General features: G+C 41.6%; 1 protein-coding gene across 2 annotated transcripts; it reads left to right on the forward strand.

Moving 5' to 3' along the window:
* The first annotated feature begins 1313 nt into the window (after positions 1-1313).
* Positions 1314-26043, forward strand: rin3 (Ras and Rab interactor 3). 2 transcript variants are annotated; one of them, XM_069662369.1, is made up of 14 exons: positions 1314-1517; positions 8829-9378; positions 10463-10574; positions 10692-10764; positions 10963-11051; positions 12952-13987; positions 17736-17916; positions 18024-18195; positions 20444-20565; positions 20644-20830; positions 22851-22982; positions 23068-23234; positions 24814-24928; positions 25366-26043. In XM_069662369.1, exons 1-14 carry the CDS (start codon positions 1483-1485, stop codon positions 25629-25631), a joined length of 3237 nt encoding a protein of 1078 aa, XP_069518470.1. In that variant the 5' UTR covers positions 1314-1482; the 3' UTR covers positions 25632-26043. The 2 variants fall into 2 exon arrangements, with proteins under 2 accessions (XP_069518470.1, XP_069518471.1); XM_069662370.1 differs by having other exon boundaries at positions 23068-23228.
* Positions 26044-26709: the final 666 nt, after the last annotated feature.

A 26709-nucleotide genomic window follows, 5' to 3' on the forward strand; every position in this document is an offset into this window, starting at 1 on the left:
TCCATTAACCTAACCGTTATATTGTAAACTGACAGAAGGCCCGCCTCTCCTTTAATCCGATTGGACCATGAGCTAACCATGAAAAACGCGAGGTGCTCTGCAACGCGAAAGCAGCGCACAAAAAGCGTCTCTGTCGTTGAAAACAATGACAAAAGCCGCCCAGCTGCTAAAGCGCGTTCTGTCTGATCGGGCCCGAAGGCTCCTGCATTTTCTTCACTAGTATTACCTGGATTCCACTTCTTATAAACAGTCTATGGATTAGGTTTGCTCTGGCTGCACCATTTTAACCTCCACTGGTACTATGAGCCTGCTATTTATGATCCAAGTTCCCTCCTGGTGATAAAGTGATGAAACAGCTCCTATAAATACACTGACCATGTTTCATGGTGTGCAGTGGACAGAGCTGTTCTAATCCATTATGGCTATAACTGTTGTGTGTAATGCTCTGGACCACAGCTCCCTCCACTGGTTGCTCGCTGCAGGTTGAATACCTGCGTGGGAGCAACTTCACACCTAATTGTCACACTTAGATGAGCAGAGAGAGTCAAGAGGTGACAACATGTGTGATCACTTTTGTTTGCACAGGAAGCAGCTGCACAGTTAGCACGCTTGACCACAGATGCATGTCCATGCAGCTCAGCATCTGTTGGTTTTACAGTAAAGTAGAGTGGGGTTTTTTTGTCCTGCCTATGAGGGTTGAACTGAAGAAACGGGGGTGTAAAGTTGTCAAAGAGAGCATGCTTTTTGTTTATTAGCTGTGTTAGGGTTTAAATTATGTCTCTGTAAAAGCCTCTGTAAGTGCATGGGTGCAAAGACTTTACGCTGAAAGGAAGGAGAAAGTTTAAGAAAGATAAGAAATGAGAGGGTGGGGGACAAGACAATGAGTTTTGTGAACATAAAGGGGGAGGAGTGAGGAGGCAGGAAGAGAAGAAGTTGTGCATTCCTCAGTTTGAAGGGGGGAGCATCTGGAAATCTTTACAAGAGAAGGGAGGAGAGAGGGAAGGAGAGGAGGAGACTAACAGAGCATCTGCTGAATATTTAGGCCACAGATTTGGAATGTGGGTCATATTTCAGAAAGTTTTTGTAAGAGTTAAAGCCTTTAATATGTGCAAGAATGGGAAAATATGGTCTAATTATTTGGAGAAACAGTGACAAGACTGGACAGGACTGTAAACAGAATGAACTGTGCAGGTAGCATGATTGCATGAGACATAAGAGAGAGGAGGGGAAGTCTGACCAAAGTGTTCAGCCTCTTCCTGCCTCATGATCAGCTCAGGAAGTTGAGGCAGAAACAACGAGAAGGGTGGGCTGACTCAGAGAAACGTATTTTCCCTTTGCCTCTTAGTTTTCCCTTATTCAGTCCTGCACAGATCAACAGGAGGAAGAAAAAAAAGGAGGAGTGTGGAGCAAAGAGGAGGCGGGGCTTCCAATGGAGCTGAGACAGAGTGACAGAGAGCAGTCGAACAGTCAATCTGAGGAAATATGATGGAAGCCAGCGTTGTTTCCTCGGACACAGGGTGAGTTTTATGACGGGTCTGTGATAATGTGTTAATACAGAGCAGGAGCTGTGCTCTGTGGAGGCAGGGGGGGGTGTTGTAAACTGTCTTGGAGGGGAGGGGGAGCCGGGGGTCGAAAGTCAGGCAGCCAGAGCAGGAAAAACAGATGTGATGACTCAGTGACAAATAAATGGGTCAATAGCTGGAGGTTTTGAGAAGCAGATCCTGACTTCATGTTCAGTCAGATTAAGTTTTTAAAACACAAATTACTCAGAAAGAGGGATTTTGTTGCAGGAAAATTATATTTGGAGTCGTGTGTAAGAATTAGTTTGAAAGTTGCCTCTTGAAAAAGGCAGTTGAGACCGCTAGAAGGCATGAAGGCATCTTTAAATGTGCAAAGCAAAGAGTTTAAGATGTAACACAATGTATGGGCGATGATGCTGAAGAAAACTGTGGTTTAGGATTCTTTCTCCTAAAGCCAGACTCGTAGACTTTGTGTCAGCACCGTGTGGAGGCAGGAAAGACTGAATCTAGAGTGTTGTGTTTAGATTTTATTGCTGCATGTGTTGAGGCCTTTAAGAATAAGATCATCAAGTTAAAAAACAAATTATAGGTTATGATGAAATCTTTATTTTGTGCCTGGATTGCGTTGCATTTTTCTTGTACTTTCCTGGGAATGTGTTTATCCTAAAGGTCAAGTTAGGTCAAGCAAAGTCAGGGGTCGGATCAGGTATGCAGATCATTTACTGAAGTTAAAGTACTGCAGTATAGAGATAGTCTAATGCATGTATGAGTCTTGCTTTGGACATGCCAATTAAATAAAAGTACCACAGTATTATTACCTAAATGTACTTTAAAGTATATCAAGTAAAAGCCCCTCAGATCAGAATATTATCTGACGTTATTAGGTAGTAAAATTCTAATAATGTTTTATAAACTGTTTAATACCTGTGGTTCCCAGTGTGGGGGTCAGGCCCTTGCAAAGGGGCGCGGGATTAATCTGACGGGTTGTGAGAGAGGAAAGAAGAAAAACATCAATTGTATTTCTGGGCCTTTCTCGACTCTTTGCTGTGTGAAACTTCTTCTTTGAATAGGGATGGGTATCGTAAGGACTTTATCCATACTGGTATCGATACCGATTCTGCTTATTGATACCGATACTTTTTGATTCTCTGATAATGTGCATCTGGATTGCATTGGTCATCTCCCTAGCTCGCCAAGAGATTCACATACAAAAAAAAATGAGACGACAGTAAATGCACCTTGAAAGCCTCTTCCCACTTCAATTCAATCAAATACACAGATGTCCCGCCCCCTCTAATGCAAAATAATCGGATCACAACAATGTTGCAACCGCCATGGACAGGTCGGGTCAGTTGTACTGTACGCTAGGTGAGCTAAAGTGAGGAGTTTGGTGCTATTAGCCTGTTTAGCCAGATTTATGATTGACAGTGAAGGTGGCCACACCAAGATAAAGCAGAAAACATACTATTTCCTCATCTGTGGCACCAACGTTTCAGCCGGCGAGAACCAACACGGGGCGTCACCAGCAGTTACAGCGATGTGATGCAAGAAATTTTTTCATAGTAGCTCTCAGATGAAGAAAGGTTGGAGACCCCTGCCCTACAGTAACAGCAGTTAACATTGACAGTAGATGCAGTAACAGTAACAGCTTTTCTGGCTGTCATGGCAACTCAAAATTCACACTTAGGCTACCTAAACCAACTCGACACACTGTAGTGTGTGTTTACTTTTATAGTAACCATGGCGACAGCTCTGTGACATTCTGCTCCTGTGACATTCTGCTCCTGTGGCACCTTCCCTCGTTTTGACATGATTTTTTGACAGATGAAGCTGGGGCTGCTGCTTGAACACTGGATTATTGGAACATAGGTTGGAAGTGCTAATAACAGTGACGGAATAACTACAGGCCGCCGTACCCGGACGCTGCACTGAGGACATACCTGCAGTAACGATAACAATGTTGTTAGCATTAGCTGCTTTGCTAAAGCAGTCAAACATGTCGCACTGCTTCAGATTTATAGACTGTTGAACTTTGCGTTTCATGAGGTTGCTGGTGTTAGATGCAGCTCCCTTTTTAAATTACATGAAGACGCAGCAGAGTTTTATTTGGTAAAGTGAGACCGAACACTGTCCGCATCTGTCCGCCGTGTTGACCTCAGCTTTCTCCAGCTTTAGACCAGAACAATGCAACATCATTGCCTGACGCCGGCAGCTTTGTCATCATTAGGTGATGGATGCCAGCTACGATAGAATGAAAGGACATTAAATAAGACCAAACTTGGTACCGATACGAGAAAATACGGATCTTTGAATGTTATACTAATTATTTATCACTAAACAGTAATGCACAAACTGGTTATTAATAGTTTTCTGTTGTTGATGGTTGAGCAAGAGTTCATTTCAACTTTTTTATACATACTTTATCATCATACCTTTTTAAAATCTACAGTATTAACTAATTTAATCTGCCATATAAAAGTAGAGGAGTGAAACGCACAACATGTCTCTTTGTATTTGAGTGCAGTATTAAAGTAGCAGAAACAGTGATGCAGTGCTGCAAAGACTGCAAAGAGAAGCGTACTTTACAAATTAAAACAATCTGAAAGTAATACTTTCAGGTCAAATATAACATTTTCCAGGACGTCTGTGAGTGGTTTACTGACAACTGCAGTTTCCATTGCAATCCCAGATTCAGCTGACCTGACGGTTATTCTACTCTACTGTTTCCTGTGAGCGAGCGTCACATGCGAGGCACAAACAGGACTCACTCTGTAGTCATGCGATTTCCTCAGATTCACAGGATATTTCTTTTAAAACTTCAGCTGTAAGAATAAACAGAAGCTTCAACTACGACATCTTTCTGATGCAACACAAAGACATCAAAGTGCAAACTATCTGTGAATCATGTTTGCTACATATCCTGAGCTCACTAAAGGGGAACAAGCAGTCTGAACCCATGTGAAGCCAGTGTCTTAAATCAGACTGATGTGGTCACATTATTTTCTCATTAAAAGCCTGTTTTTGTTCCAAAAGTACTGAGTTAATATCATCCTGCTGTGTTTCATGCAGTACAGGCAGCATCTGAATGGAAGTGGCTTGTCGATGGCACCTACACAGAAGGTTTTGTCCCCTCCCTGGTGTGTTTAAAGTTAAACCACCAGACCACAAGAGGGGTTTTCTCTGCCACCTGAAAGAGCAAGCCGGATGCTAACTGTAGTGTGACTCGAAGCGCAGCTCACTGGATTTCACCTATGCCATTCAAAAAAGTACAGCAGTCTGAAAAACTCCAATTTCTATAGAAAACAGCTTTAACACATAGAGTACGTCTCTCACACATTTAAACTGTGTCAGGTAATGTGTTACGCAGAGAGAGCCGTGAAAACACCTTCATCAAATCTGTTTTGTTGCACCATGGACAGATTGCAGACGTTCAATTAGCAATAGTCATTTTTCAGCCCTACACATGGGTCTGTATGTAACTGAGTGAGTGAGTGACGTTTCTTTCAGAGCCAAATAAAGTAAAAAACAACAACAACGGCTCGGGAAACACTTCAAAATAAAAGCATTGTGCACAAACGAGGGGAGTCAGAATTCCAGATCGGGCTTTTACTTTGAAAAACCATACCGGGAGTGTTGACCTACTTTACTCTCCATGCCTGTGACTGTTACTACAGGAAGACTTGTTGATATTGCTGTCAGAGATCAACAGGACTCATCACAATTCGTTTTCACCGTGTATTTTGAGCGAGAAGCGCACGCGGCTCACGGTAAAAATAGCGAGCCTCTTATTATCTACATTATAGTGTTGCCCACAAAAGTGCACACTGATCGGATGCGGTCAGCCACATACAAGTTGTGACCTAGTCTTGTTTCACATCATAGACAGTAAATGATTAGGATGGGCAAAGTGGGCTCATCCCCAGGGCCCTGAGCCAATGGGCGGGGCCCCTGGATTTTTTTTAAAGCGTAAAGTATTTTTGTTTTGAAAATCTTATTTTGACAAATTTGATTTAAACTTTTATTACAGACTCAAGGTCCAGAAAGCACAATAAAAACTCATGATTCATGGTTTAAAATGTGAAATATATACAAAAATTAACATCTTATAAGAAGACATCTGTGCCAGTGTCTCCAGAGTTGGGATTGGTAGCGTGTAGAACTACTTCTGATATTTGACAGAACCGAGATCATAACGTTCTCTGAGGCATCGAGCCGGCAAATACATTTATACATAAGATCTCGTAAAACAGCTTGGAAAGTATTTACTCGAGCAGTCACAAACATTTCATTTGTTGGAATAAAATTGTTTTAGAATTGTTACAGAATTAGCGATTAAGTTCCATAGACGTAATGAGACATAAGTGACTGAGAAGAGGGGATGATGGGGGTGAGAGGGATGACATGGATAGTGCAACATGTCAGTGAGAGGGAGAGACAACAATAAAACATGTCAAAATAATAAATATAACTTCTGCTGCTTTCTGGTTGTGGGTTGCAGCAGGCTATTGTGCGACCAAGTTCTTGTGCTTGGCGATGGCACACACAGTGCGCGTGTACTAGGCCTATTTATGTTTGTGTAGCGCCTGTGGCGAGTTTGTGCCCAGGGCCTGCAGTCATCTTAAACCGACCATGCTCATGGAAAATAAAGCCTTGATAAGAAATCCCTTTAAGTCCAAAGATATGTTCACTAAATATGTTTAAGTTTGCTTTTCTGTTATAATTATAGGTACAATGACGGCCTAGTTATTTTAAAGTTAGTTAGAAGTTATTTTATGACACTGGAAGTTAACAAAGCTCTAAATAAGTATCAGTCGTCTCTGACATGTTCTCTCTATCTGCTGTTGTGTTTTATGTGTTTAACTTTTATTAGTTTGTTTTTTATTGGACTTTTCCTTCATGATTTATTGATTTGTTACTTTATGGTGACTGGACTTAGCAAAAATATATCAAGTGTTTCCATGTCCCAGAAATAAAAATATGTGTATGCCATTCAAAGGTAATAAAAACGTAAATGACAGGAATGCATTGCATGCAAAAAGAGAAGAAAATTTGGCAGGAAAAGTTATGTTGGATTCAAAGAACTAACGCCCAAACATGCAGATTGATTTAAGTCTATTGAACGTCTTTGAATTCACTGGTACCCATAAAAAAGACAAGTCACAGACATCGTTCGTTCAGGCGTTTTAACTTATATTTAAAGCAGCTGGAATTAAGAGACAATTTCTCCTGGTCGATTGTTTTCTGTATTCATGTGCAAATTGAGATTTATAAAAAAAAATCTAAATTATTATGATGATGGATGTGTTGCATTTTTCAGCTGTTGCTTTTGACCCCCTGTTGCTTTTGACACCACCAAAGCAGGCTCACACATATTGATGTGGTCAAAACTCCTCTGACTACAAACCAGAACAATGCTGACACCAACTATCTTTACTCACCTGCAGATTCTTAATTCATGTGCGGATATCAGTTTATAGAGATTACATTTTAAGTGATAAGCAATTGTTGAGGGGCTGAGTACAACAGACGGGATAGAGACACTGCAAAGTTTGAGTTTGAGACAACTTTATTTATCCGAGCGGGCGATTCAGTTTCACAGCCTACCGAGTCACATCAGACCAAAACTGAACAAACACAATCTCAGCAGCGTGTTGAGAGAGAAGCTAACATGTCGGTTTTGGTGGTATAACAGGTAGAACAAAAAACAAGATGCAAGCTTCATCCTGTGAGAGAGTGGCTGGTTTGTGGCCTAAAGAAACATCAAAACAATGCAGCAAATGATGGCGCCTGATGCTCAACAATGGCTTCAGTTATTCAGTGTTAAAACACATCATGTGTCACAAACTGCACTGCTCTCCTTCAGCTCCACCCGGCTGTTTATTGTCTCACAGTTTGGGTCCATCAAAACAGTGTTATGTCATGCCAGGGGCGTTGTTTCAGCAAAAAGCCAAATTATAGCAATGTGTCAAAGATTGTTTGAACAGACTCTCTCTCTCACATTCACGTTGCAATATGAATCTTTGAACCCATCAGCTATCCGATGTAGCCTCCGGGAGTGACGGCCAACTTTTGGGGCTTCCGGTGTAGCCAGCGGTTAGCAGTAAAGGCCGTCAAGAAAGGACTTTCTTTTCTGTGTGATGCATCATTTACAGTCCGCATAGCAACTTGTGGAGAGTGGAGTTCAGAAATGAAGCCCAAAAGCCGATTGTTAGCTGATCTTGCTGCAGATGTCTGTTTACAGGGATTAACATAAAGCTAAGTCGTCGTCAGATGACTGCAGATGGAATGCATTAGAGCGGATGCGTTCCGCCTTTAGCTCTACGCACAGACTGTTTTTTCGTGCAAGCAACCAAAGCCTGCTGCTGTCCACGTCATTGGTCAATACATGGACTACAAACGTACTACAAACATGAACCACAACACTTCCCGTACTGATATCAGGTCCTGCCCCTAAATAGAGATTACTGCTCACCAGCCACTTTATTAGGTCTGGTTTATTTGGACTGGTGAGAACACGCATTCGAACTCTGGTGCAGACCAAACCACCACACCATGGTCCACCAGAAAAGACCGGATTCAGTCCGTTTCCAAATGAACTACGGTCCGGTTTGATTCAGGCGAGAACATAAACAGACTTAAAGTAGGACCTATTATAGGAAGCAAACCAAAACACAGTGCATTGTGGGTTGTTAACTGATGTTGACACTTAAAGAGACAGACACGCAGCCAGGCAGCAAGATGAGTAGAGGACAGACATGGGGGAGCGACGAGGTGAGGGCTCTGATAGAAATATGGGCTGACCAAACAATTTCACAAATGCTCGTGGAAACACACAAGAACAGGGAGGTGTTCACGCTGTTCAGTGAGAAACTAACAGAGAGTGGAACAACCAAACACAAGTCTGCGATTCTCTCTCTTTGTTTACTTCAGGGAGTTTTCCCACGTGGAAATTCTGACCAATCAGAGAGCAGTTTCCTCGCGCATCCAAACTTTTGGTCTGCCGGTGAAGCTGCCGCGTGAACATAAACAAAACTCAAGGCAAAACATATAACAATTTGGTTTTTGATCCGGATCAAACAAACGGACTCTAGGTGTGAAGCAGCCTAATTTTGTTTCATAACACAACGCACAGGGAGAGAAGAGCTTTAATTATCATTAGTCATTTTTAAGTATCATATTAAAACATATCTGTCAGAAACAGTTACACAGGACATGAGTAAAGTTTGCAGTCACGATTTATTTTTCTGGAAGCAGACATGCCCCTCAGCTTGTTATTATCTCTGACCTTTACTTTTTCTCTCTCCACAGCTCTCTGACAGCAGCACTCGACTCTCCATCCATCACCTCTATCGCCTCCGTCCCTCCATCTTCTCCCCTCTCTCCACCTTCCCTGCCCTCCTCCCTCCCTCCAGCTCGGCCATGTCGGCCCAAACCGCCTCCACCTCCTGCGCCCAAGTCCTCCCAGCTCCCCCCTGGTCCTCCTCTACCTCCGACCACTCCTCCGTCCCTCCCTCCCGCATCCAAACCTCCCCTCCCTCTCACCTCCATTCCCTCATCTCTTCCTACTCCTCTCTCCCCTATCCCAGCCTCTCCTCCGTCCCTGCTCTCTCTCCAGCCGACTCTCTCCTCTGATCTTACTCCCATCTTTACTCCTCCTCCTCTTCCACCTCCATTATCTCCAACAACCTCATCCTCCTTTTCACCTCCTACTCCACCTCCCCCTGTTACCCCAACATCCTCTTCACCTCCTTCATTGCTGAGTCAGATAGATCGGCTGGTTGGGAGTGCTGCGGCGTGGCAGCTCAAAGGACTCAGCCAGGAGAGAATCACAAGTATAATGGAGAAAGAGACGGCCGGGGTGAGAAACACTAGATTTTCACTGGAGGGGTCTTTAAGAGTCTTTAAGGGGGAGGGAGCTCTAAATCCAAATCTCACCCGGGGCTCCAAAATGGAGAGAGCCCTGTTTGTCAGAGATGTGGACTTGAGACTTGGTTACTTGGACTTGAGTTGACTCGAGTCACCGTTTTGAGACTTGTGACTTGACTTGACAAAAAATAAGTGACTTGAGACTCAACTTGGACTTGAGGCGTGATGACTCGGATGACATGTGTGTTCATAAGTTTCAATGTTAGCTGTTAAATATAAAATTATAAAATTTAATGTTGTCAGGTTTCTGTCTATCAAGTATGTACGCAGCTCCCCGGTATGTGATTGTCATGATTGGATGACTGGGTGTCAGTCAAACTCCTCGCTATATAAACAGCAACATCAAAGCACCCAAAGAGAAGCCTCATCAGTCGTACTCGTTACTACTCAACACGGTCTCAGAGCAGACTATCGTCATGGCTACGTCTGTGCCAAGATAATACAAATATCATTATTAGACGGGCTGCTAACACTTTGTGTTTTCTCTTTATAAAGACCGGATACTACAGGTAAGAGTGCTGGATGTTGGGTGGGAAAAAAGTGACTTGACTCGACTTGCCCAAGAAAAAATGACTCGAGACTTGCATAAGACTTGGACCAAACGACTTGAGACTTACTTGGGACTTGAGCAAAGATGACTTGGTCACAACAGTGCTGTTTGTAGCTCCATATTTCAGGAGCAGAAATGAGGTTTACGACTCTATAATCGACTTATCTCACACAAGGAGAGAAAGCGGATCTCCTTAAAGGTTAAACTGTTCTTTCAAACACAAGGAAATACTTCATTAGTTTTTTTAATGGCTTTAATTTAAGTAATCTTAAATGTTTCATTTTATTTTATTTTTGGAAACCTTGCTGTGCTTGACTAAAATACTGGCAATAAAGTGTTAGCTAACCAAGTTTTTTTGCAGGCTTTAGGTTGCTTAACTTAACTCAGGCATGCTTCAGTATATTTTCTGTACACGTTCTTCAGTCTGACCTGAAGGTTGTAACCGCTCATGTTGACTGATCTGCAGGCGTTCCTGGTTCACAGCTCAGAGGACGAGGGGATGGCGCTGTCAGTGCGGCTGCCGGATGAGGAGGGGGCTCCGCTTGTTAAAGACCTGCAGGTCAAAAAACACAAGACATGTAGGTGTTACACACCGCTGCAGCTTCTGCTTTCTGAAAGCGTGAAAAAAGGAAAAATGCAAGATGTGCATGATCGAGCAGAAGTGACGGTTAGTGATTAAATTGTTTCTGTCTCAGTTTCCCACTTAGACGGATCCAGGCTGGTTTTTGACGACATCTTCAAACTGATCTCCTTCTACTGTGTCAGCAGGTAACACACATTTAAGCACATGTGCAAATATATAACAATAAAATATGTTAAAAATGACTCTACACACATCACACCACGGAAATGACAAACTTTTACTTTACCATGCACACACACAAAGACAGAGCAAGCTTTATCTCACATTATCAAACTCCTAGTTTACACTAAATGCTGTCTTTGTTTATCTCATCCATGTTTCAGGGACATCCTGGCTGTCACACTGATATTACCCCAGGCCGTCAGCACGGCTAACAGAGAGGAGCTGGAGGTCATCTCTGCTATGGGAGCAGGTATATAAATCTATGTCGTTAGTGTATTAAAGTTGGGTCATTGCTGCAGCAGCGAGGAGCAGGATACAGCAATAAAACAGAGCAGATTAAAGGACTTGCATCTACGACATTGCTTTAGAGAAGTGTGTGAATTAAAATATAGAATGTACTGTTAGTGTTTGACTGACAGCATGTGATGAAACTGCCATGAGGCAAGCATTGTAGAATATATAGCAAAAGAAAAAAATGCTTTAAAGTCTTGGAGATCTCAGTTCTGTCTCTTTGGCGACACCTGTGGTGATAAACGGTTATTGCAGGAGCACACTTCCCAGATATCCAGACAGCGCTGCACGTGTGACGTCCACGGTCGGCTCAGGTTGTAACTCTTGATTTTCCTGGCTGACGGTCGCTTTCCTTTTCAGACTGTTTGCTTCATCTGAGCGTCGAGTTTGTTTCTTCTTCTTTGGATTTTCACTTCTTGTTGAAGTTGTATCTGTAGTCATCCATCTTTTCTTTGTTTGTTCAGCCATAGTAGATTACTGTTTACTCGCAACACGTGCAGAGACCAGAAAAGCAGCCGCTTAGCTCCGCCTACCCTCTCTGGCAGACCAACCACTGCTGGCTGATGGAAAACGCGTCACTAACTGGGCTCGCTTGGGACACTCAGTCCATAATACTGCAAATGCAAAGGCTTTCATCAGTGGGCCAAAGGCTCAATCACCATTTACCTCGTTCAGTGATGAATAGTGACTTAACATGAATGAAGTGAAAACCTTTATGATTATTGAAATGATTATTACTTTAATATCCAGAATAAAGGATGTGCAACATAAACTTTACATCACACCTGACGGACATGAAAAGGAAAGAATGAATCATAAATAAATAAATATTAAATTGAATTATATTTTAACTTTTTTAGGTAAATACTTTTTACCATTTTGGAAAACGTTTATTCACGTTGAAGCCACTGGTACAGTTACATTACCAAGATTGAGTCCTTTCTTATATCTCTCTGTAATTATGAAGCTACAGCAACAGATGACGAACTCAGCCTCGCTAGAGGCGTAAAGACTGAAAGCAAGCAGAGACAGCTAACCTGGCTACGTCCAGTGTTAACAAAAACCACCTTACCAGCACCTCTAATCACTCACTAATAACACATTATATCTCACTTGTTTAATTTATAGAAAACCAGAGTGTAAGTTTCTGATACATATGAGTTGGGTGGAGATGACCTTCTACCATCACTAGTGGAAGAATAGCACTCACATAATGTATGCACAAACGCACACTGTTAACTAATTTTATTTTAAACGTGGGAAACTCATTGCAAGGACACAACAGCAATAAGCTTTTCTCATGTAAGAGGCTGAACTATTCCTGTAGTGTTTTGATTAAAGTAGCTGATGAAGGTCAGGAGACGTCATTTGGCTTAAGCCACCAAACAACGTGCTTTATCATTAGATAGCTATTTCCAAAGTCAGAAATAAACAGGTAAACTAGATTAAAGGAGCAACTCATCACTGGAAAAAGCCACTGTCAGTCCAAGCTGGTGTTCTCTGTAATCGATAGAAGCAATAATGTTTGAAATTGGTGCCATAGCTGCGGAGAAATTTGTATGAACAGCTCGTTGTTTCGCCCATTCTCCATTCCTACAACACCCAGCATGCATTGTGCCCCTCCCTCCGAAAGGGACGGAGACGCTGGAGTGAAATACTACCGTTTTGCTGCAGGCACCGGCACAGAGCGGATCAGAATCCGAAATACGATGAGAATATACCAATGGGTCGTCTAAAAAAATCAGTCGAAAATCAGTAAACTGGCCCTTTAAATAATCAAAATAATGGAGGTAAATGAGTGATAAAGAGTGATACATGAGTACAAGAAACTCTCTAAACTCTGACTGCATGTGTCACAGATTTCTGGACGTCTGACCTGAACCAGCAGGCAAAGAACCAGGACCAGGTTTTGGATCAGAACCACAGCGGACTGTACGTGTACGTCAACCCATTCACTGTGGAGGAGACCCCCAACAAAGACCCGAACCCCTCCTCTACCTCTACACCTGACGTCATAACCAGTCAAAACATCCCAGTCTCTCTGCAGAACGGAGAAGCCCCACAGAAGGTCAGCCCAGAGGTCAAAGGTCAGACTAAAACCACACCAAATATGGAGATAAAATACAAACGCCCCCCACCCAGACCCCCCAGCCTGAGCTCGGGGTCTGGAATGGGCCTGCTCTTCTCCTCCCCCCCCTCGCCTCACACATCGTCTTCTGTAACCGCAGCAGCTGAGAGAAAAGAGGAAGGAAGGGGAGGAGTAGGAGAGAGAGAAGAGAGGAAGTCAATGTCAACATCACCTCCTCCATCACGGCCTCCTGTCCCCCCGCAGAGCCGAACTGCTCCCCCTCTGCCTCCTGCTCCTCTCCGTCGCACCTCCTCCAGAAAAAACAGCGACCGAGATATAGGAGAGGGGAGGGAGAGAGAGATGGGACAAAATCCTGCAAAGAAAACAGAGAGAGACGGGGGAGGAGAGAGAGGAGAGGCGAAAACAGGAAGTAAATCAGGTCTGCTGAGTGAGGGGGTTGAACACGAGAACAGTAGCCAACCACAGGACCAGGAGGAGAAAAAAGATGGAGAGAAAAAAGAGGATGACACACAGAAATCTAGCCCCCAGTGTCCGCCATTAATCAAGAAACCGTCCCGTCCGGTCCCTCCACCCAGGAGGAAACCGTCTTCATCAGACGTACCTGCGAACCCCAACCAGGCAGGAGCAGGATTAGCCAATCAGAGCGCTGGGATGAAAGTCCCTCCTCCCTCACCGGCACGACGGCCGGATGTGTCCCTGTACTCGCCACAGGGGGGCGCTGCGCTGGCAACAGACCCTGACTCCTGCTCTACCAGCAGCACAGAAGAAGAAGGGGAGCAGCACCTGGAACCGGAGCAGAACCACAGGTAGGTCTTGATTGGCTGATCACTAAGCCCCGCCTACCTTAGTTACTTTGTCCTTCAATGCACAGAACATGTTTAGTTATCATAAGATTCTACCTTAACTAATTAGTAACCATGGTATATATGAATATTAGGGACCAGATTTAATTAAAAAATGCATTACAGATTAGTAGCTCCTGAGTCAGTGCTCCTATCCAATCATACAACCTGAAATGCAACAAAAATAATGATTACACAGTTGTTAAGATAATAGATATAACATTTAATAAGCAGTGTTGGATTAAGTGTTCAGGACTTCTATACCTAAACAGATTAACATATGACTCATAAAGTTAGGTAGGATGTGCTTCTGTGACATCTCATTTGGAAACATCTTACCTTAAACTCTATCTTAACTTAAGTCTAATGATAAAAAGTTTTAGTAATAAAACATCAGAATTTCATCTCAATAAAGTGAAATTAGATATTCATAAAATCTGCAGAACAAAATGCAAATTTTTGTCTGTTTCCGATACAGAATCAGAAATAGTTTATTCATGCCCGGGGGGGAATTCAGGCGTTACAGTTGCTCTGATACAGAGAGAAACATGGAGAAATATATGGCATAAAAAAAGAGCTAAGAAAGGTCACATATGTGCATTATATAAGATTAAAGCGGAGAAGGGGATCTATGGTGATTTAAATGTGTGATGCCAGAATAAAGTTAAAAACAATTTAAGAGTTATGATGCTAAAGAGTGATATACAAATAAGACTTACTTACAAATGAACAGTATAAAGGAGCATATATGTCAACGCAAATATTATATATAAGAGTTTAATTCTAATCGAGTAAGGAGCTAATTTAGCCATTATGTTTTGTGTTTCAAGTAGTTTTATAGGAAAATTGAACATTGGTGATCGGAAAACACAATATTGGCCCATTAACAACTCTAAAGAGACTTTTGAAACGATGCTTTTTCACTTCAAACTGAGCAAAGCAGCATCATTTCTAGGCAGCTAACGTAGATTTAACTAGCCGAAAAGTCACTAGTAGATTTTCTAGGCTGTACACAGCTAACGTAACATTAGCCTCATGAGTTTGTTGAAAAATTATGTCTCCAGCTGATTTTTAAGTATTTTGTCTCTCTGTTTTAAAGAATGCTGTGGATGGGATTTAAATACACAATAGCCATATACCGTGTAAATTAACTGAAAAAGCATATTCCAGTCATTTTAACTAGTCAATGATGCATCGAGAGGACATAAAGTGCTCAAAAAAAGTACACAAAGTTGTTGTTTTAAAATGTATTGATAGTTACTCCCTAGTTTTAAGAGTATGAAAAGCAAAACTATAAGATCAAAGCTGCTAGCATAGTGTGTTAGCCTAAACTATGCTAGCAACCGACACCAGCTTCCAAATAAACAAAAAAAAAAAAAGTTCACACATATATATGTGCTATATCCTGACTACAGGACTTTGTACACAATCTGCAACCACACATAATTATGTAATATTAAATACTTCTTGGCCGTGATAAGTAAGTTAACACTCTCTTACTACTGTGGGTAGCTAGCAGGTTAGCATGTTAATACTTGCAGCTAGCTAATGCAGAGCAGACTGTTGAATCAATTCCTTAATAAATAATCACGTAGGCCTGATACTGAGGTGTCATCGCCTTATTGTCTACTGCATACACTTACATAGCTAACCATAAAGTTGATGATGAGTCTATAATGAGTCATGTTAGTGTAAATCATGTGACTGAGTGGATGCATAAACAGTACATTCAGAGGAAGAAGCGTTCCAGAATAGCCTTATGTGGTTCACCAAATCTCACAACAACAGGGGATGTCACAGTTACAAAGAAAAACAGCTCATAAATAAGATGTGAGTCACTCATGAGCTCCAAATGTACAGTTAATCACTGCCTAATGTTTTTGATTAACTGTAGAATCAAGATAAGAGAAGCAAAATGCTCTTTACAAGGCAGAAATATAGATAATACAACAAACTTTGGAGTCAAATGTCATGCAAAAAAAGGCATTTAATGCTGTACTACAACTGTCACTGGTAGACTTTCCTTGCTGTACTTAACTAGCGTAACATTAGCTTCAAGAGTTGATTGAAAAATACTTTCTCAAGCTATTTTTTTATATTTTAAGCATGCTCATTCAAAAAAAATGTTGGTAATAGGTTCTAAATATTTGCCTGATAGCTAAATGATATCATGCTAAAGGACAAATGTTAAAAACTGTACGATGCATGTAGATAAAAGCCCTCAGAAATAAAGAAAATGCGTAGCTTTATAGCTAGTAGTCTTAGCCAACGCTCTGAAAGCAACAGAGACCGGCTTCCACACTTTTAGAAATACCATGCAGTAAATAAAAAAAGAAATATTACACATATTTGTGCATTGGCATATCCTGTAACTACATAAACTAATGTACAAAAAGCATCTTACTCTTCTCTCTTACTACTGTGGATGATGAGCAAGCTAGCTAGACATGCTAACATTTGAAGCTCAAGTTAGCATGTCAACACAAATCTTTAGAGGAAAGTGTTAGAATATAAAACTGTCCACGGATAAAGAGTTTATAGAGTTAATAATTTGCAGTTTGAGATGTCCTGTTAGCACTTGCATATAACTCCCTTTAATGATGGTGGTCTATGGAGAAAATACTTTTTTGGTTGCCGGGGAATTTTTCGGCAAACGCTGGATTTCTCCTCTCGGGTGGGAAGAGAGGTACTGCCCCAAGCGAAGGAGTTCAAGTATCTCGGGGTCTTGTTCATGAGTGAGTTAAAAATGGATCGTGAGATTGACAGACAGGTTGGTGCAGCGTCAGCAGTGATGCGGGCGTTGTACCGGACCGTCATGGTGAAGAAGGAGCTGACCCAATTGGCAAAGCTCTCAATTTACCAGTCAATCTACGTTCCAATTTTTCCCTGTAAATCTGTTAGCAGTCAAAATTCGACGTGAAGCTGAGCAGCAGCGATTTATCCATGTCTTTAAAAAACATCCAGGACGTCCAAGGCCAATATTTTGTGTTTTTTTGTGCAGCCATGTTGATTGCCGGATAACTGATATTTGATATCGAGCGAAGACTTCCTGTTTTGTCTGCTGATCATTGTTTACAGCTGACTATCAACTTCAAATGCACTAATAAAGTTGCACTTGAGACTCTAAATCCAAATGCAGATATTTGTTTGCGGAGGTTATCAAATGTACAGCAAACATGTAGGCCACTTGCAGTTTATAAAGATGTAAAACTACCCTGAGCTGGAAAGAATTGAAATAACAGAGCATAAAAATGTCCATGTAGTAAATCTTTCTTTCATATTAAATCAAATCTAAAGAGGCACAAAGGAGGTAAAAATATATTAGTAATGTATCCCAGTATCACGTTTTTGCCCCATAGTTTAAAAGATATAACAGCCTGCAAAGAAACTACAAACACTAAGTACACGAGAAACTTTGTACAGAGTTCAAACCATCAAATCGTTTGAGCTCCACACACAGATCTCTCTATGACACCACTCTCCTGCACAGACGGTCTCAGAGGAGTGAAGACTGAACATCATAATCAATTGGTTGCATGATATTGATCAAAGGATTCAAAGTCATGAGTCATGCTTTACAGAGTTTCTACATTTAAGTGTTTCTTGAAGCATCAGTGAATCAAACGCTGTGTCTGTGAGGGTTACAAATCGATGTTGGCTCTATTAGAGATGAAGAAAAGATAAAGAAAAAGAGTCTTGTGTTTCTTTTTAGTCGCCCTGCAGACAGCCGCAGCCCCAAAGTGGCCGTTAGAAGAACTCCCACCACCGTGATGTTGGACCGAGCACGCTATCGCCTCTCCACCGTCCTCACCGGCCTCATCAGCCACGACCGCCGCCTCACTCAACGCATCGTGGAGCTCGCCCGGGACCCTCTGAGCTACTTCGGAAACCTGGTGAGTAAAGTCTTGGAAATTTGGTGCAACAACCGACTTATATATATTTAGATTAAAGTTCCAAAATCAAAGAGGAATCAGGTTTAGTTTATATATTTTGCGTTCAGGTGAAAGAGCACCGTGCGTTCACCCTGGAGACCATGCAGAACCACGCCACCTCCACCGAGCTGCTGCAGGAGATCAGACAGATGGTGACCCAGCTGAAGAGTTACCTGCTGCAGAGCACAGAGCTGCAGGCCATGCTGGAGCCACAGCATCAGTACGCACAGGACAAACTGGGTAACTTTAAATATATGTTGTATTTTATTCAAGTTTTTCTTTTCCTTTGCATATTTTACTTTTTGTACTTCACAGTCTGTGAAAACATTTGTGCGTCTCCAGTAGCCAGGAAGAAAATAACCGTGATACAATCAGGAGTCATAGATATTGAAACATGTGGTCATTAAACAGGCAGAGACGATCTGTTGAAGACATTTTACTATTTGTGTAGCTTGAGCACCGTATGAATCTTATAGCTAGTGTTTCATTTGCTCTGGAAGACATGTCTAGTCTCCCTTCAGTGATCTCTTACCTCATTAGACATTTTTCTGATGAGTTTGTGGCCTCAATCTCTAGTTTCAAGTCTTCTTCAACACAGCATGATGTTCATTTAGTAAGTTATGGTCCCATTTAGAGGAAAAGAGTCAACAAAGCAGGGTATGCTTTAGGGCGTGGCTACTTGATTGACAATTTGCGACCACTGTAATCTGTAAAACTGGTTGTTCAGTTGTACTTAAGAAACTGTGAGGAGTCACTGTTTATGTTTTTGGTACATGTTGTTTTTTATGTGTTTTTTGTTTGCCAAAATTATCGTCTCATTTTATTTAACAGTTACCTTAAATTATGGATGCACCATGCGAACAAAACTAGTGCTAGCGGTAGCTGATGATTTGGTGTTTAGTGACCCTTAGCTCCTCTCCAGCTACAGCCTGTCTCTACTCTGCTTCTGCAAAATGCCACAGTGCAACAGTAGACGTGTTTAATTCTTATTGTGCACTGTGTGCTTCCACAGCTGGAAATGTTTTGTTCTGAGAATGTTACGTGCGATGTTCTGGTAATGTTTTGAGCGGGAATCTTTTATTTGGTTCCCAGAATGTTCCTTTTAATAGCAGGAGAACGTTCTCTGAAAACATCTTCAGAAAGTTGCAGTGAGAATGTTCTTTTGTTAACAAATTACATTTCAGGAACGTTTTATAAACCACGTTCTGATAGTTCAGGCCGTACTAACGTCCTGACAAGATCCTCAGAATGTTGCAGTGAGCATGTTCTACTTTTGTTTTTATGTCACAATGAGCAAATGTTTTATAAAAAGGCGTTCTGACATCCCAGGCCTCAATAACATCCTGAAAACATCTTCAGAATGTTGCAGTTAAAACGTTTTGTCTTAGTTTAAGTTTAAACATTACAAGAACTTTATTTTAAATGATAAACATCCTTAAAATGTTCTTTGAATATTAGATTAAAACGTTTTCTTTCAAACGTAATTAGAACTTGCAGGTGATGTTAGCCGATGTTATGGGAACGTTACTAGCTGGGTCTTCTCTTTCCTGTTTGCTGCTGTGTAACACTGAACATTTCCCAGCTGTGGGATCAATAAATGTTTGTCTAATCTAATCTACACCACAAACCAGGGGATGATGTCATCGTTGCTATATCCACTTCTTAGTGACTGAAACTCAGGATATCTTGGGCTCTAGAACATATTTTTTCTGTGACTTGTGAATATACCACAACTTTATTGACCATGTTCACACAGCAGCCATTTTTCTCTGACTTCACACTCAGTTTGGGAAGCTGCTGTGTTCAAGGTTGTACATTATAAATGTTCATAACCACTTCTCAATTGATCAGCAATTGAAAAAACGATGAACATCAAAATTTGGAGGGACATTGGCCGTAAAACAACTTATTTTAGCTACGGTCAGACAACAGCTAACGTTAGCATTCAGCCAGCAATTACTAGATAGTATTAGAGTTCGCTAGGAAGTGGCTAAAAGCTAATATTAATGTTTGGTAGTGTTACACGCTACAGGAAAGTCAGAAGATTATTACGCTAACGTAATGTGAGCTAGGAGTTTATTTCCTAGCTAACGCAATGCTTGCTAGCAATTGGTTGAATGCTAGCATTAGCTCTCTTACTATATCTAATAGGGTTATAAAAGATGTTGTTTTATGTTGAAATATGGGACAACTACCCTCCAGATTTTTTTAATCTAATGTCTTTTAAGTAGCTCAGTCATAGAGAAACAGTTAAAGGATAACAGTTCATACTTCATTTAAACAGCTTACAACCTGGAACTAAGCAGTTATAACAGCATGTGATCTTCCCACCCTGAGCGTGACATCAGAGGCCGGCGTGTGAATATGGTGAATTACTGTTAAGGTTTTGTTGTTTCAGAGGTGTTGATTAAAAGGCTTAGTTAGTGGGGTCTTGGTCCATTGATATCCATTTGGTATTACTGAATACTTTGTATCTATGTTCCTGCAGAGAGCATAGTAGAAGCCGCTCTGTGTAAGAGCGTCCTGAAGCCGCTGAGGGAGCCGATTTACCAGAGTCTGGAGAAACTGCACGACAACGACAGCAGCCTGAAACAACTGGCTCAGAACCAGGTTGGTGTGAACATGATGAGCACTTTAAGAGTAAAGGATAACAGATGAGTAGTTAACCTGTAATTTTCTGTATGTTAGTCTGTTGTGTTAGGCAGCACCACCACAGCTTTAGGAATAACCACAGCCGTCCCCGAGGCCTCTGCGATGGAGAAGATCAGCATCAAGCTGAACAACGTCCACCTGGAATATTCTCCCCAGAAGAAGATCGAGCTGCTGCTGAAGGCCTGCAAGATCATCTACGACTCCATGTCTGTCAGCAGTCCAGGTCAGAGCCTCCAACTGTCCTTTGACCTCTGACCTTTGATTCCTTTCTTATATCCTTTTTTTTTTATCATTATAGGAACGCAGGCAAAAACAAACCTGTTTCAAGATGGCTGTCCATTAGGGGCAAACATCAAGGTGCTGTCCAAGGTGTCTGCATTTTAAGCCTCATAAAAAACACTAGAATAACTTGACAATGAGCATTCGTGAGCTCCTCGGATGGTCCCAGTTCTGAAGTTTAGAGTTATTCTTCCTACTTCAGCGTGTTTAAAAGATTTAAGTCATAATTTGGAAACAAAATGGACGCTACAAAATCTAGAAAAGTTTCATGTGAGCAAAATTTGATATGCAAAACATTAATTTATAAAAGTTTTTGAACAACAAACCCATATTGATTTTTGTCTGCCATGTTTCGGGGCAATTTGATTTCAAGTTTGTCAACTCAGCAAGTTATATACCAAAATGTAAGAGTTTTTGTTCCAGCTCGAGGGAACATTCAAGTGAACTTTCCGATTCGGGAACTCATTTTTCAGATGAAGCCTGGAGCAGCGTAAGACAACTGGGTACCTCGTTTCACGATGGCGCTTCATGGCAATAAATACTGCTGGGCGAAAACATCTTTAAAGATATCATATTTCAACATAAGCTATCCTATATGCTAAAACAACCTGGGATGGGGCCAGAGAGGCATTACTATGCGTTGTGCAACATATTTATGACACTGAGACTTTGTCAGTTGAACAATCTAACAACTGTTTGCTTGACAGAAAGTCAGACCCAGCACATTTAGTTCATGGGCCCAGATTTTTTTCCACTACACCTGTTAGCTACAGGAAATAAAGTCATTTCAGTCAGACAACTCTTGTGATACTTTGAAATGTTTATCGCAGCAGCAGAACAAAGCTTGTGTTTGGCGTCTCGGCTCCGAGTTCATCTCCCCTCGCAGATTTATTTTACATGCAGAAATTTGAGGAGTGATGAGATCATATCTTAAACCCCCCAGAGCCGGAGCCTGCAGGTGGATGCTGGGGTGGTGGTGGGGCTGAAAGTATGAGCGCAGTACTGGTGCAGGGCAGCGGTGGCAATGACAGAGCAGAGGGAGAGACCAGATATGTTGCAGCTTAAATAGACGCCACACTGGGAGGCGTGTTTGTCAGGTGATTGTGGAGAATGATGCATGTCAAGTGTGAAGCTCGAGTTGCCTGCCTGAACTAGCTCGCAGGTGTCGCTCCATTAGTTATTATCCATCTGGCTACGATTTCCTATTATTCCTGGGGCGGTGGTTGTCCCACAGCACTCATTTTCAGTAAGGTCAGGTGTTCTAAAAGATTTCTCCACTTTACAACAGCAGAAGAGTTGCTTACAAAGTACGAACTTTGCATACTGGGACTGCTTCATGATAACATTTCATCTTGAACTTTATTTGTCATTTATTTGCTCATGCATCCTTTGCAGTCTGTAGCACGTCTAGCTGTGCTATTTCGGCGACTCGATATGACACAGTTGCAGTGAAAAAATTGTGGCCCAAAACATAGTGACCTCACAGACCAAGTTTATAAAACAGACGTCTGTTAAACTGTTAAAGTTGTTACGCACCCGATGTCTCTAAAGGAAATGACTCAATATTCTTTGCCTAAAATTTAGATTCTGTTTCAAACTCTTTTAAACCCAAACAATCAAATTCTGTGAGTGATTGTATGTGTCATTTTATCCTGAACATTTCTCATCTGGACATTTTAAAACACAACTCATTAGCACAAAATTAATCGAACAAAATAAGCTTTTAAATGAGTATAACCATAAATATTGTAGTCCTTTTGTATTGTTGTGTTTGACTTTTCCTTTCACTGCACATTCTTCATGTGCATGTGTGTGGACACATGTCTGCACATTAAGTACAAATTTAAGCAAACACGATTAAACTTCTCCTCAAATCTTAATTTACTTCCTCTCTGGAGTTCACAATGTCAAAATATTTACATATATGTGTGTGTGTGTGTGTGTGTGTGTGTGTGTGTGTTTAGGGCGGGCCCATGGTGCTGATGACTTCCTGCCAGTAATGATGTACGTCCTGGCCAGATCCAATCTGTCCGCCCTGCAGCTGGATGTCGAGTACATGATGGAGCTGATGGACCCGTCTTTATCACTGGGAGAAGGTACACACACGCACACACACTAACTTACTTTGAACACAGTACATACAATCATTAATTATGCCCTCATGTGTGTGTGTTTGTGCAGGTTCATATTACCTGACCACCACGTACGGGGCTCTGGAGCACATTAAGACGTTTGACCAGCAGAGGTCAGCGACGCGGCAGCTCAGCAGAGAGGTTCAGGACTCCATCCACCGCTGGGAGAGACGACGCACGCTCAACCAGGAGCGCATGGCCCAGGGATCTGTGCGGGTACACACACACAAGACATTATCAACATTATCCTGCTATGTGTTCTGGAGGGCTGATTATAATACCTCAATGAAACGTAATTAAAGAAGTCTCTCTAAATGCTGGCATTGCAGAGGTTACAGATGCCCTCACAGAGATCTTCCAGGTTAATGTCCCTAAATGTCCGATGCTCTGAATACCAAGACACATGATAGATTGGCACCCTTAAAGAAAAGGAGATTTATCACTTTAAGTGTCATGAATTGGAGGATAAGAACTCCTGCATGTTTCAGCTTGAGCAGTTGGTTGTTTAAGTTTATGGACGTAGCAGGTATGGACAGAGGTGCTGACACTCTAATGAACCTTTATCATGGCCTAGAGGGATTGTGGGAGACAAGAAGTCCTCACTGAACTGTACTGATTGATGTAAAACATGAAACAACCAAAAAAAAACATCGCAACATAAAGTATTTAGCCCCTTCTTAAACTTCCCTTTTTTCTTTTGTGCATGCTCTTGTTTGTTTTTTCAGTGTATTATGTATTCAGATAAGGATGCGTTTAATGTCCAGTCTGTAAAAAAGGACACATTTTGATATTTTATTTTATATTTGTTTTTATCTTACCTTTATCTTACCTGGAATAATCCCGCTGTGAACACAAGGGAGTCCAGGCCAAGACAGCAGTATATAAAAGTTTTCACAACAGACTAAAACAAGCAGAAATTACATGGAACAATAAATAAGCAGAGTGGAGCAATAAGACAGGTGCATTCACAGGTCAAATGATCCTTAATCCTGTCGTCTTCCATGCTAATAAATCGCTCCGGTTTAAGATGACTCTGTAGCTCAGATCAATATGAGGAAGCAAAGACATTAAAATCACTTATACCAAAGACAGATCGAGTTTGAGGATTGACAAACAGATTGAGTCCAATGGACTGAAGGCTGCAGCCACTGAGGGTTTTAGGAGTCAGCAGAGAACATAAATAAGAGGGCATTTCATGTAGTATCGCCTTGTAAAGAAAGACGTACCAATGTTCCATCCTGTGGTTGTATAACTGAAGTGCTGCATGATACACTGAGTCTGACATTTTCAGTGAAGATCAGGGAGCATGCATATAAAGAATATCACCGTAGGCAATAACTTCGCTATGGCTTTCGCCTTTAATGGATAGGACAGCTTAAGAGAGACAGGACATGTGGGGAGTAGAGAGTTGACATGCACCACATGATCGGCAGACCGGGAGTCGTACCTGGGATCAGTGAGTCAAGGACTGTGGCCTCTGTACTGCTGCTCTACCAGCTGAGCTAAACCAGCGCCCTGAACATGTTTATTTCTCGCACCAAAAGAAAAACAGCGTTTGTTTGTATAGAAGAACTTTAATTTCACCCTCAGTTTTTTCATGAGGCACTACATATATATAGGTACTATATGATAATTAAAAGACCTTTCTTTTTTCTTCTAGGAGAAAAACTGATATTTATATGTTTACACACATTCAATTACTTCTTTTGCCTCAAACTGACACAACAAGCAGTAATGTGTCCATACAGTTATCTTTGTGTTGCTTATTTTATGTGTGTTCATGTTTGTCGTACAGGACTTCCTGACCGTGTGTTGTCCTGAGGCCGGATCAAACTCAAAGACTATGGGCGTCCTCCCGACCACGACCATCCAGGAGCTCACTGAGCAGTGTGCCGCACGCTTTGAACAAGGTGAAACTTACTGTCACTGTCTGTTTGTTTTATTTAGCAGAATAATCCATGATGAAAATGATCAATTAGGGAACTGGGCAAATGTTTCTGCTCTGATTTCTTTTACTTTAAAGACTTCAGCTGTGTTATTCTGATTATACATACAGAAGAATAATAAAATAAGTTCAGAAAAAGGTAGTGATAGAGGCTCTGTCGTCAGCGCAGCAGCCCCGGGTAAGACTTAGACCCTCGGCCCTTTGCCGCGTGCCATCCCCACTCTCGTCACACATTTCCGAGTCTATCCACTGTCCTGTCAAATAAAGGCAAGACCAAAAAGTATTTTAGTTTTGTTTGACTTTTCTTGAGTCAAATTAATTGTTCTTCCTATACTTTCACTGTAGCTCTTCTGTCATTGTTATTCTTTGCTTAATGTCACGCCTCCTCGCTCCTCCCCTCAGACTCCTTCACACTCAGCCTGTACATGGATGGTGATCAGCGGCCCCTGGCCCCCACAGAGCTGGCCGTCGCTGTAAAGAACAGCTGTCAACCCGGAGCCTACTGCTTCGTCTATCACCCCATCAACCAGCCCAACAAACCGCCCGCACGCAGCTGCCCCACTGACCCGCCCCCAGCCCCACCCGCACAGATCTTTTCCCCAGCTGACGTAGCAGCTGTCGATACTGTGGAGCCTGAGGCGGAGGAGGACAGTCTGATTAGCTTGTAACTGGTCCAGCATCACTGTGGCAGCTGCAGTGTTGCTTTGGTAACTTCATCAGTGATTCAAAAGAAGAGAGATTAAAATTAATGTTTGAAGTTTTAATCTTTGGTCTCACTTGAAAGATTTATGTATCTGAGTCGTAAATGAAAATCTAACTGATTTAAAATATGTTGAACATCTCCCTTCTTTTGAATTAGTTTCAAATGAGCTTAAAGGGTACTTCTGGTACATTTAAATAGGGTGTTATTTTTGACATATTTTAGTCTGAATAACTAATATGTACAAGAAGTTTTGGAAATGCTCCAGTAGATTTCTTCGTCAAAAAATGGCTGCAATGTATTCCTTTGGGGCAACTGTGTTTGAACAAAGTATAACCACTAAAAGTCCTTGTTTTTGCCACTGATTGTTATTCAAAGTGTCTGGCAACATTACAGAAAGGATCCCCACTGAGATAGACCTTTTTGTTAAAGAGTAAGATCCTTTTTACGCAACCAGAAACAGCCGTTTCATCACTTTCTTCAAACCCACCAAAGTCCATTGAGAAAAGCATCAATTTTACTTTAAGAACATGGAAGTTGCTGGTCTCCTGCTGCCTTGATCATTTGATATTTTGTGTGTGTTTTATGTTTCAGAAATATGGTGTTGTATCTGAAGTCGCGATTGAAAACACCAAAGTCACACAATAGAGCTAACAAACAAGGTAGCGGTCCACCAACAACTCTCGCGTTCTTCACGGTTAAATTACTGTTTTTGTCAATGGCGTCTGGTGGCTTTGAAGAGAGCGATGTAATGGCTATTTCAGGTCTAAACAAAGCAACTTACTCCTCAGCAAATAGGTCTAACTCAGTAGGGCTTCTTTCTGTAATGATGTCAGACACTTCAAATAACAATCTGAGCCTGTCAGTGACAGAACAAGAACTTTTAGTGGATGTACTTTTTTAGTTTCCTGCAGCCCTTTTTTCGGCTGCTGAAACAATGTGCTGGAGAAATACCAATACTATTGTACCTACCTGTCATTATGTTAACAATAAATAAATAAATAAATAGGGCCCAAGTTTAATAATACAAAATTTGCCCTTTAAGT

This window comes from Semicossyphus pulcher, unplaced genomic scaffold (genome assembly GCF_022749685.1).
Source record: "Semicossyphus pulcher isolate SPU_LCO1_2020_fin unplaced genomic scaffold, fSemPul1.0.p SCAF_14, whole genome shotgun sequence".
Taxonomy (NCBI): domain Eukaryota; kingdom Metazoa; phylum Chordata; class Actinopteri; order Labriformes; family Labridae; genus Semicossyphus; species Semicossyphus pulcher.

Excerpts from the sequence above, each read along its gene's own strand:
- rin3 (XM_069662369.1), top strand. The coding sequence starts at position 1,483 with ATGATGGAAGCCAGCGTTGTTTCCTCGGACACAGG. Across the intron at positions 20,831-22,850 it reads CATGTCTGTCAGCAGTCCAG|GGCGGGCCCATGGTGCTGAT; the intron begins GTCAGAGCCTCC and ends GTGTGTGTTTAG. Across the intron at positions 24,929-25,365 it reads TGCCGCACGCTTTGAACAAG|ACTCCTTCACACTCAGCCTG; the intron begins GTGAAACTTACT and ends TCCTCCCCTCAG.